At 40.1% G+C, this 12,496-nt stretch overlaps 1 protein-coding gene across 1 annotated transcript in view; it reads right to left on the reverse strand.

Moving 5' to 3' along the window:
• Positions 1-12,496, reverse strand: part of pcdh11 (protocadherin 11) — a 169,375-nt gene that overhangs the window by 79,725 nt on the left and 77,154 nt on the right. Inside the window, exon 4 of the mRNA XM_020046112.3 lies at positions 11,853-11,912. Within this exon, the coding sequence (XP_019901671.2) occupies positions 11,853-11,912 (60 nt within the window). The remainder of the gene's footprint in view (positions 1-11,852; positions 11,913-12,496) is intronic.

Below are 12,496 nucleotides of genomic sequence, written 5' to 3' on the forward strand. Positions count from 1 at the left end.
TTTTTCAAGGGACTTTTTATTGGCTTCAATTAATTGTTTCAGAGCCATACTTCCCCTAAAGCTGTCTCCTCACATCCACAATCACATTCCCTTGTAATTCTCTTTTCTAAGTGAATGGCTTTGATTTGGTAATACATGCAAGGGTATTAATGATTCATAATTTCCTCTGAAGAGACTCAAGAGATACATAAGATATAAAAGACCAGAGGGAAACAAAAAGGTTCCTCTTTGCAAGTCTTTTTGCTAGAAATTGAAACCCTGAGATAGTGTTAATAATGTTCTTATACCAGGGGTTACCACTAGGTAGACAAAAGCCAAAAGATCTATCACATGGTGTACCGAAGTGTCTAAATTAAGCTTATCTGCTGTTATAGTTTTAAAACAGTAATGTTTTTTTTTTTTGGGGGGGGGGGGGACTATTGGATACTATGCCTCACTTTTTGTATTTGACATTACACAAAACAGACTCTGGGTTCGTTGATCATTTGTATGCTATTGGTTCAGTTCGTGTTTGAAAGTATTTTTATTTATATTTAGTAGTCTTTGTACTGTATGTGAGAGCTACAGTTATGCAATGCTCCTGTGAAGGGTGATTGTGAAGAATGTGTATCAAGCACAACAGAGAGCTTGTCTCAAGCACTAAGAACAGACGACTGGTATCTGTGGCATCTCATACACATGCATTGATTTATAATGGGAAGAGAAAACAGCAGTTGGAATATGACTGGATACTAACATGTATATTTAATATAGAATATTCCTTTTTTCCTGACAGTGTCCATGAATTCAGAATGTTTTATGATATATGCCAGTGGATTTGTAGTTTTATAAAGTTTTGACTTTAAAATCACCTGAGGGATAGCTCTGTCCATTAGGTTTCAATGGTGTGTGTTAGGCGACTTGGTTTCAGTCTATTACATGCTAATCCTAACCAATGAGGATTCACTATAGCTCTCAACAGGTCATTAACAGCACGCAAAGCTAGAATTACATAATGACTGACAACTAAAGGTGAAGGATTACAAGCTGCCATGCAGTAGGACCCATAAATAAGCCTGCAAAAGCAGTGGCACAGTTCTTCACCATTGTATTAATTGCCCGCTTATTCACCCAAGATGCCTTGTCAGAAGACCTTCTACGAGGGAGCTCAAGCCAAGAGGCCGGAACCTGATCAAAAACAGCTTACAGAACACATAAGCTTTTGGATGACGATGGTCATTTCCCAAGTAGGCCTACTGTAGACTAGCTGTTCGGGAAGGAAAGAGGCACATTTTAGCATTGTCCTTGGGACCAGGCTGAAGTAAAATCCTGCACACGACTACATCTCTTTCACTGTACAGGGGGTTGTAGGAGAACAGAAAGATGTCCAGGTGGAGACAGCCTCTCACAGTGGGGTAACTGCACTCAGCCATCTGTGGTGAATAGACAAATTATTCTGTATCAAAGGGGGTCTGTACTGATTTGGGACGTCAATGATTGGATGGGTGGCACTTAAATCCCTGATTGGTTTAACAGAATGGGGGGAGGGATATGGAATGGCACAGGAGAGGATAATTGGTATAGAGGAAACAGAGTTCATACGGACCTGACAAAATCAAATTCAAGGACTTTCAAGCACTTTTTTAGAAACATTTTCTTTTTTTCAAGGACTTCATCTAAACCAACTCTATATTGTTTATTAACTTTAAAAAAATTTTTTATGTATTTAATATAATTCCCCATACAACAAATTCATCCATATGCCATTGTTATTTAAAATACAGTCAATTTTTTAGGGCTGATTATTGAAAACAGTATTGCTACCTTAACTGCTTTTTGAGGAACTCCGATTGCAAGAGAAATTGCAAGAGAAATTGCAAGAGAACTCCATTATAAACGTCTCTGATTTATAGCTTTTTTACAGTAAAAGCAATGGTCAATTTGACTTGCTAATATTGTTAGAATAAAGACAGACAGGTAGCAGGCCAACAAATATATGTTATTTTTGAAAGGAGCTTGTAGATTAGTCAGATATTGATAGGTAAACAAAAATCATCATGTGTAGTTGCAAGCCTAATGTGAATAGATAAGTTAAAAATAACGTGCGCAATAATGTCTCACCTTCAGTGCTTTTTAAGCCTCAGTCTAAACTTAAAATGGTCACAACAAACAAATGTTCTTATCTAATCTTTAACAAACAACTAGGTCAACAACTAGGTCACATTTAGCAAAGCCAGTACCCGTAAAGATTCATTTCTAAACTTGCTGGATCTTTTAACAGAAGAACAGAAGATGGAGGGAACGCACTAGTCAGAGAGAAGTTACGGCTTCTGAGAAAAAGCAGCTTCAGGTTAGTCACACTCAGATCAGGAAAATGTTTTTTTGAACAACAGGAGAAATATTACTTTGATATATATTTCAATGTTAATGACTTTATGTTTAAGGACTTTCCAGGTTTTCCAGTACCGACATTTCTGAAACTCAAACTCAAAAACTCTAAGTACTTTAAGCACTTCAAGAACCTTGTGCGACCCCTGGGGAGAATTAAGGTCATAAGTAGGAGATACATATTTGTTTACTACACACTAAGCTTATCAAAATGATACAGGAGACAATTCTCTTGTGAATTTTGGTTCTGGATCTGTATGTTTATGCTGTTTCTAATATAACCTTTAGCTTGATCCAATATAGACAGGCTTTTGATTAAAAAAAAGGGATTTGAAAAGATGCTCTATTCTTAAGATTGCGTCACATCATAATGTCTAACACCCCCAGATTCTTATGTTACACTATATCTTCAGACAGGGTCTGAGTCATACCTGACTTATCAATGTGTTTTCCTGATATTCTTGATATCATCATTAACCTTTGTTGTGGTTTTCATGGCACAGGGGAGGTGACATCTTAAAAGACAGCCCACAGCCTAGCAGGCCTCTTGGGGATTCCCTCAACCACATAAACCATAACAGCAGGAACATTATGAGAGCAAAGCACTGCCTGTAGACAATGTACCAAATACTAACCACATGTGCACCCGTGAATTATAGCACGGTATCACAGGTTTTTGTGAGGTTGACACAAATTGCTTATTAAAAATGCTTGACATGCACACAAGAAAAGGCCTTTTCTTTCCAACTTGTCTTCCAAAAAAAGAAGAGGGTGGAGTTTGGGAACATTAATCACAGGTCTTTCTTTAAATACTAACCTCCAACTAAACTCTTACCCTAACCTTAAACCTTACTTAATTCTACCCTTAACGTTATCCAGAATTTATTAAATTAATTTGTTCCTTCAGGTCATATCTGATTTTTTTTTTCTGTAGACAAAAACATTCTAGTAAGCAATTTGTATCAATTTAACAAAAACAATCAGTCATATTGTGCTGGATAATAAATGTAATCCACATTCTATCTTTAAATTATGTGGGTAATAAAATCCAGACCAAGTTCTAAAATACAATTAGCGCTTTGTAATAAAAAACTAAACCTTGTAATGCTGTAAAATTGTAAAAGAAAATAGCCTGCTTTCCTATTTTGCTCTTTATCTCTAAAAGAGTTGGCAGTGCGTGGAGAGTTAGTAGTAACCGGAAATGATGAACTACTAATAAAACGAATACAGGATGTGCAGGTATTGCTGCCAATCCGTTCTCCGCTTGTTTGCGTTCGGGAAATACTCATAATGTATGCTGCCACATGTACAGCTGCTATGTCACGCCTTCCGTGGCATGTCATATAACGAGCCCTGTCATATGGTACAAGGAGGCTATGCAGAGAAGCCAAAACAAAACTGCAGAACAGATATGTTGCCGGTCGGTCGCCGCAACGAGCAAAACAGTGTTTCTACATACATCTCCCTTTGTGGCATAGCGAGCTGGCAACGACGCACAGTTTTACCTTTTGCCTTTTGACATGGACATGCTGTGCTCACTGGTGACAGCTGCTGTACAGGACCAGGCCCAGAGGTCACAAATGACCTTTCAGATTGTCTTTTTCCAGTCGCACCGCATATTTGTCTGAAGACGTCCACCGATGCAACCCAAGGCATCACGGCAGAGCATAAGAGTGGGCGCGGGGTGCTGTGATTGTTACTGCTTGTCTCGCAGGATCATATTTAGCTTGGCTGAATTGTGCGCGTTTTTACTGGGTGTGTGTGTGTGTGTGTCGTCTTGTGGTTGCGTGTCTCCTACCAGTCCTATGACTCCTATGGCCTGCTGCCTTGAGTTTAGTGTTGGTACAAAGCTTAATTGCTGCATGACTAGCCCTTTTGTTTGGTTGCTGGAGGGACTATGTTTTATTATACTGTATGAATCATCATTAAGATGTGTTTATTCACCAGCGGGTTTCCCTGGCATCCAAACCCGGCCAACAGCTTATACACAGATGTGTTGTACAGAGATCATGTGTGGTCAATATCCTATGGCAAAAATGTGTCGGCTTTCGGTACGCTTGCTTTATGAAAATCTGTCCAGCCTTTTGTAATGCTTTTGTAAAACAACAATTTGATTTGAAAAAATAGCATAACATACCGCGCTTGTGTATTGATTGCTGGATTGGTCAAGAACGACGGCAACACAAAGGGTTAAGGGCACCGCTATCAGGGACAGGCGGCATGTGTGCTATTGTAAAAAAAAAAAAAAAGAAGCATAATGTGGCATTGTGGGATGTTTCCCAGATGGCACCCTGTTCCTTTTATAGCCCAGAGTCAAGATCCCTATGGATACAAATCAAAGGTAGCATACTACATAGGCCATAGGGTGCTATTAGTGACATGACCATGGTCTCACGAGGAGGGATGTGTAATGGTTTTGTTTGTCATAGTAATTTCATGAACCTGGCAGTGAGGTTCCTGCTTGCAACCCCATACAGTGAGAGGTGGCTGAACCAGACCCCTTCATCACCCAATCCATCTGTTATCGGCCGGTCACCATGAATGGAAGCGTTTCATATCATTAGCAAATATGTAGTCCCAAATATGGACTCATTTCGTTATTGATTTTTCATTATCTACTATCTGAATGAGAAAAATAACCTTTAATGAAAGTGTTATAATGGTGTTATTCGGGATCTTTTTTTTTTTTTATAATGCTGTTAAAAAAAATGACTGCCTCTAGAAAATATCATACCTTCACCTCTCACCCTTTGGTTCTGAAGCACTGGGAAAGTGTTTCGCTGTTCAATTATTCACTGATAGACTAGCATTCTCCCTCAGAGTTTTTAGCCAAGCAGACACAATTTTAAGAAACTGAGAAGATTATAAAAGCCTTGTACTGGGATTGAATAAGAGTGGGTTTGGTGGAGGGACCGGACGGACAATTCGTATAACATTTATTATTGTATTCTAAAAATGTGTAGACCACAGAGGATTTTTTAAGTGCAATGTATGGCCTTTACAGCACAATTGGAATAGAGTACAATCATTGCGTTCTATGAAATCCAGAAACCCTTGGGTGGCCAAGGATGTCTCATAAATAGTACCCTATTTCTTACATAGTGCACTCATTTCTAGTACACCACCTATAGGGCCTTGGGGGAAAATAGGGGCCTTAAGGAGGGTATAGGGTGCCATTTCGGATGTAGTTCAAGTTTTTCCCACCCACTCGGACAGCCGTTAATCATCTTCTTCCCTCAGATCCTGGCACTGCAGAATTTGGCCAATGTGTCAAGAAGCAATTATGTATACTTAGTACTCTGCCCACCCATCTCCTCCCTCTCTTTTTTCTCTCCCTCTTCTCCATCTCTCTCACCTCTTTATATAATCACAGAGCCGGGGAGCCATTTAAAAGTCTTCTCTTTCTGCCTGTTCATTCTCTGTGTCTTTTAGTAGACGGCCAATGCAACACAATGCAGACTAAGACAGAAAATCGGAATATCCGAAGCTTTGTATAATCAGTCGTTCCCTTTTATCTAAATCATATCCTCCCTCCATTTATTCATTATGCTTTTATTCTGCAGCTGAGTGACATTGCAAATTACCCTACTGGCCTACCGGTTCTATAGGCTCTGTGCATATTGGTCTATGAATGCGGATCATGAAGAATAATGTGAGTGGATGAGACGAGAAGAAGATTATGTTCTGCTGGTATAGCAGCTAAACGTATTTTTTTAACACAATTGCATTATTGCCAAAGTGGCGTCTGTTGCATCATTATGTTACATTACCCCAGATCAGCTGTTTTAAAGAGAGAGGGCTGACAAGACTGGAGGCTTGGAACACTGCAAACGTTTCCTAGCATTTCAAGGACAGCAAATGCATGCAGATTATGCCAGCTGATATCCGAATTAATGTATCGTAATGCAAATGACGTGTTGTACTTCGCCGATCGATAATGTGTGCCATTTTAGTCTATCTTTGGAGACTATCTTCATTTTATTTTTTTTAAGTATCGTCAACTCCTGAAAATACTTTGGCAACTTTGTTCTGAAGTTTTCGTACAGTAGGTCGAAGCCAGACAGCCTGAACATTTTCATTATGTTGTATGTGCTGCATCTATAAATGTACCTAATGAGTGGCCTGGATGACTCGTAGAGGTATGATAGTTTTTAAGAGCCACTAATAACCAAGGCTCTTGGGAACATATCAAATCCTAAAGATACATGGCCACAACGATGTTAGTGATTCCAAAGCCCCTGGGACACAAGGGCCAGATACTTATTTACAGTCTGTGTCCAAAATGTAGCCTTTATCCCGGAGGCCTTGGTCAAAAGTAGAACAGAGATTAGGGTGCCAATCGGAACACACACATAGATATCAGAATTGCTAAGATGGTCTTATCAGAGGTGATCTAAATATATGCAGTTCAGGCCCATGTGAAGGACGTGATGGCAATTACGGTGTCATTTTGTGTCGACCGGCTCCGAACAAAGCTGATTGCCTCGCTCATTATTTCACAATGACAGGGAAAGTATCGTGTTGTATTATTTACTGTCATACACAGGCAGACGCGACGTCGTAGCAGCCAGTCTGGGGCTTTCAATGGCACAGCAGTCACTTTGGAAAGCTGTCTGAGCATTAAAGGTACACTCTGGGATTTGGAAAAGTGTGGAATTGAATTGCTGTTTGAATCGTTGGTCCCGCTCTAAATAAGTGCACCCGATAAAGGCTTCATAAAGCCTACATAATTACTACATATGTGTGTCATAAACCATTTATAATCTGAGTCATGCTCTATGAATGTTCATAAACGTGGCATAACTGTGTGAAATGACCACAGAGTTCAAACGTGAAATAGCCCACTTTACAAACATAACCTTCACGTATTTTGGTTTAGCACTGCAACACCAGCACATTGGGTTTGATTCTTGAGACCACCCATGCTTGAATCAAGAAAAAAACGGCACAAAATGGCACACATTAGATATTAAAGAAATATTTCTTGAAAAGCTTAACTTCTTCCCGTTACTGGGTGCCGAGACAAAATTCAAGCCAACTCCAACTCTCCCCGAAACGCTGAGCTGCAGAATGATACCCGCTCTGTAGTGCGGACACACCCAGACTCCTCCTTGCTGACCCAGGGGTGTGTCTTCAGTCCTTAACAACCCCCCCCCCCCCCTCCACGCGGACAGAGGCCTGACTTGTAACCACATCGGGTCAGCCTACAGGGAGGACGCACGCAAACCCGGGAGGAGCGAACACGCCCTCGATCCACATCAACAGGGCTGCTGTCGAGAGGGTCCGTTTTTTTATTCACTTTCTTCAGCGACTGAAGAGATTCTTGACGTCACCCTGGGTCCTCTCTGAATACTATCACAGCGTCACAGAGAGCACCAGGACCAGCAGCATCGCAGCCCGGCCCGGGATCCGCTCAGCACGCAACCGCGGGGCCCTCCAGTGGGCGGTAAAGGCGAACCTGCGCTTCACTGGGACGCGGCGCTCCCGCCCATCCAAGACATTGATCTAAAACGATGCCCGGCGAAAGCCTGCAAGCGCTCGAGGGAACCTCGGCTAGCCATTCACACGCTGTTCTTTCGCCTGACGACAGTCAAACTGAGACCGCGTGAGGTCTCAGGACGAGAGGCTCTGAGACAGTTTCTATCTGCAAGGCATCAGCTTGTCGAACACTTGACCTGTCTGACCACTGCACTCAGCTACACTCAACTGGTGCACACGCTCACACGATCACCCAAGAAAACAGACACGATTGGCTCACATACCACCCTGGAAATAGCCATGTTAATACCAAAATTACTACAGCTGATGGTGGGTGTTAATGTTATCACGGTTATTACAGTTATTGTACTTAAATATTTAAATAATTAAATATTTGAAGGATGGTCATTTTGAGGATGGTAACATTTAAAAGACATGTTGATGTTCTGTTAACCTTGGATTCAGCACATACGCTTGGTTGAATGCAGAAATACTGCCGTCAACAGTGTCTTTGCAGATCAACTAAATATGTGTGCATTAAAAGTTCAATTTTCATCCTTTGATACAGTATATGCCAAACAGTCTATATGTATATGCCACGCATAACATACTGCAAATATCTCTGCAAGGCAATGGTAATAAGCTCATGCAGCACTCCAGCATCTATATTAATTTAAATTAGGTACGCTATGTGTCCTCAAATGGCCTTAATCTGAAGATAAAAGATGACCAACTACAGGCTACAAATACAGAATGTAGCCAACTAACAGGCAAAAAAACCCCAAAAACATTAGATTTCATTGCTAGAGATGGGTAAATGAGAGAGGAGTAATAATAGGAATTAAATGGAGTTACCATCCATTTAAGGTACAGCACAGAAATGCCGATCCAGATTGTGTGATGAAGTCTCTTCTCAACAGAGCTGAACTTTCTTTCGTTGTCATGGTGGAACCAATATGGAGTACCAACAGCACACAGAAAGGCAAAGAACCAAAAACATGTACTGGCCTTGAATGGTTTAAAGTGTACTTGAAACCAATATAGTGTCATGCAATATAATCTTTGTGGACTACATAGATGACTTAAAGTGTCTCAAAGAAGACTACGGAAAGATTGAATGACTAGGTCATAAATGTTCTGCTGATTAAGTGTTCCACAGCATACTGTACAGTAAAGTGTTTAAGGTATTAAGATGGACTAATGGAACAGAAAAGCTTGTAGTTGAATGTGTGCGTGCAATCGTGTGTGTGCATGTGTGTGTGTGTGTGTGTGTGTGTGTGTGTGCTTCAGTTCTCATGCTAGGGACCAGGGTTTGATGGCAACTCGTTACCATCTAAGATGAAAGAGCCCAGCTCACCCAATATGAAACATCATATTGTCCTGTGAGTTTGTGTACTGTGGAACATGCAATTTGGTTCCAGAAGAAAGCAACTTTTTTTATTTCATAACGTTGAGGACTTCCATCAAAGTAAGTGATGCCTGGTTTAATTTAATCATGCTTGGTCTAAAGGTTTTACATTTCCCTAGCCTCAGCCCACAGATGTACACCAAAACAAGTGAAAGGGAGCCATTTTGTTGTTTTTCCAATGCCAGATTGTCTCTTTAAGGCAGTAAAGAGGTGTCGTTTAAGCTGACCACTTGATGACAGGCTGTCAGATGGCAATCTCCACTAAGTTTCCTTTTCCCACAACTTAGGCTTTACTGGAGTTTTTTTTCTTTTCTGTACTCTTGACCGCGGCAATCAACCAGAAAAGGACACTGTAATCTTGACACTTTTTCCTTATTGAACTGGAACACGTGTGACACTTTCACTACATCACACATTATCACCTTTGTAAGTGGAAGCAGTGGCAGAGTCAAGTAGAAAGTGACTTCAGTGTTGGATGATTCCTCAATAAGGATGAAGGACTTTTTCCTTTGTATAGCCAATTGGGATATCACTGGTGTCATTTCATGTGTTACTTCAAATTTCAAATTTGCATGTATAGTGTTAGGAGTAGTTTTTAATTGTACCAATTGTATTACTTAATAACAAAGAGAGTGTCAATGTTCCCACTTGAAATTATGTTGTGGGAAAATTTTTATTTTAAATGTACAGTGCTCGCCACATTTGTTTACCCTCTTGGAAAAGATGAGTAAAAAAGATACCAAAAAGTTATTGTTTATCAGTTTGACCTCTCAACATATGAAATACATACATCTAACATTAAATAAATAAAAATTGAATTAAATTGAAAGAAAAACAAATCTACAATTACATATTTGTCTTGAAAATAGTTGTTACAATTGTTGGCAACCCTGCATTTAATATTGTGTGCACCCTTCTCTTGCCAATATAGTGGCACACAGTCTTCAGTAACGTGTTTGAAATGGTAAAAGACAGCACAGAATCTGAGACCATTCACTCCATGTTTTCAATGGGGTTTAGATCAGGCAAAAACTACTGACCATGATGCCATGTATCCTTACCAGGTTTCCAGGATATTTGGAAGCAATAAAAGGCCCACAACATCATAGATCGACCACCATAATGCTCATTGGGGATTGGATGATTTTTTTAATGACTATCCTTCTTTTAAACCCGAACCTACGGTACCTCGAGTGTTTGTCTTTGTCCCGCCTGCCCATTACAACTTCCATTGAAAGTTCCAATCATATAAAGCAACCTTTTGTCTCATTTCATTTGTATGTTCACTGACCGTCCCCGTATTCATAGAGGCCTGAGAGAGGCATGTGTGCCAGCGCATAGTTATAGAACAGTGAAAAGTTCAGTTAGGGAGACCACTTTAAAAGTAAATTGATTAATCTAATAACTGGAGTATAAGATAAAGTATGATGAAGTAGACAAAATTGTAAATTGCATAGCTTTTGTTACCAAAAGGGTAATTATGGGAGCACTGTATATCTACTAATATTGGAACCACTGGTAAATAGGAGCAAAACAGGCTGCGAAGAAAATGTCTTTACTGTTCACCCTCTTGGTCTTTCATTCAAATTTCCACTATCATGGCAATAGATAAGATGTTTTAAGAATAACTAGTGATGTTAACAGCCAGGAAGAGAACGTGTGTTTATATTGACCCCACACGTACAGTGAGGAGGATGGTTTAAGTGGCCAAATAAACTCCAAATATCACAGCTGGAGAATTACAGATGTTAGTTGGTTCTTCGGGTCAGACATTTTCCAAAACTACAATCAGATGCCACCTACATACAGTAACCACCTCTGGAAATTATTTTTATTTATTTATTATTATATTTTTTTTTGGGGGGGGGGGGGGGGGGGGGGGGCGACACCAGAGCTGGTTTTGGCATTGACAGATATATATCCATGCAGAATAGTACCCCATCCCTACTGTGAAGTAGGGTGGTGGATCGTTGAGGTTGTGGGGCTGTTTTTCTTTCATAGGCCTTGGACAACGTATTTGGATACATGGTATCACGGATTCCTGCTGAAAATAAATTGAAACCTAACTGCCTCTGCCAAGCTTAAACTGGGCCTTCCAGCAGGACAACTCAAAATCAACACAAAAATGGTTCACTGACCACAGAAGCAAGGGTTTGCCATGGCCATCCCAGTCCCCTGACCTAAACCCCATAGAAAACCTGAGAGATGTGAGGAAGAGGAGAATCCTCAAGCATGGTCCTTGGAATCTAACGGATCTGGAGAGATTCTGTAAGGAGGAATGGTCTCCGAAAACAAAAACAATATTTTTCCTTCATTTCAAAGTTTGATCTATGTTAATATTTTAAATGAAAGAGCACGAGGATAAACAATAAAGGGCTTTTTCCACAGCATGGTTTTCTCATTTTTACCAAGGGTGCCAATATTTGTGGAGGGCATTGTAAGTGAATAATGGGAAAATGTTGCTTCAGTCATAAACTGGGACTATGGTACATAATATACAGCAAACAGCATCAAATATATTGTAAATTCAATCTGCAATATACTGGCAATTGAATGCTGTATTGGTACTGCAAGGGCTTAGTGAGAGCAAAACGCTTACCTTATGGGAACACGTTGGTGGGACTGAACTGAAGGATTTCTCCGGTGTCTGGCCCTGATTCTACAAGACAGAAAAACACATTATCAGAAACATGAAATCTGTAGGGTCCATTTCCAAAACAAAATAATGTGACAGTAGGATTACTTCCCAAATGACTCTCTTCCTGCAATAGTGCCCACTTTTTGTTCAGAGCCCCAAGGGATTTGGTCCAAAGTAGTTCACTAAAAAACTCTAGACTGGGGTAGCATCTGTGCCGCACCCTAAATGCAGTTTATTTTCTCTCCCTTATTCTCTGGACCATTCAGAGATTAACTGACCCTACTCTACCAACGGTCAGGTTTTAGTCCCTGCATAATCCAAGAATAAAACTCCACTCCAGCACACCAAAATGTCAATCTTTATCATGAAAATATAATCTTAACCATAATAATTTGTTGTTTTTTTGTGGTGTTATATTGTTTTGTTATCATTTCCCGCCTTTCCCTTTCCTTTGCGTAAAGCATTTACAAAGCTCCTTTTGCCGAGTCGCACAGATCCACATAACATTTGGGCCTTACTTTCTACACAAATTGTATAAGCAGATGCTTATCATTTTTGTTAATACATTGATAAATCATTCAGATACCAGAAAACAACATTAAAAG

The sequence above is a fragment of the Esox lucius genome, chromosome 4, assembly GCF_011004845.1.
Source record: "Esox lucius isolate fEsoLuc1 chromosome 4, fEsoLuc1.pri, whole genome shotgun sequence".
In the NCBI taxonomy this organism is placed as follows: domain Eukaryota; kingdom Metazoa; phylum Chordata; class Actinopteri; order Esociformes; family Esocidae; genus Esox; species Esox lucius.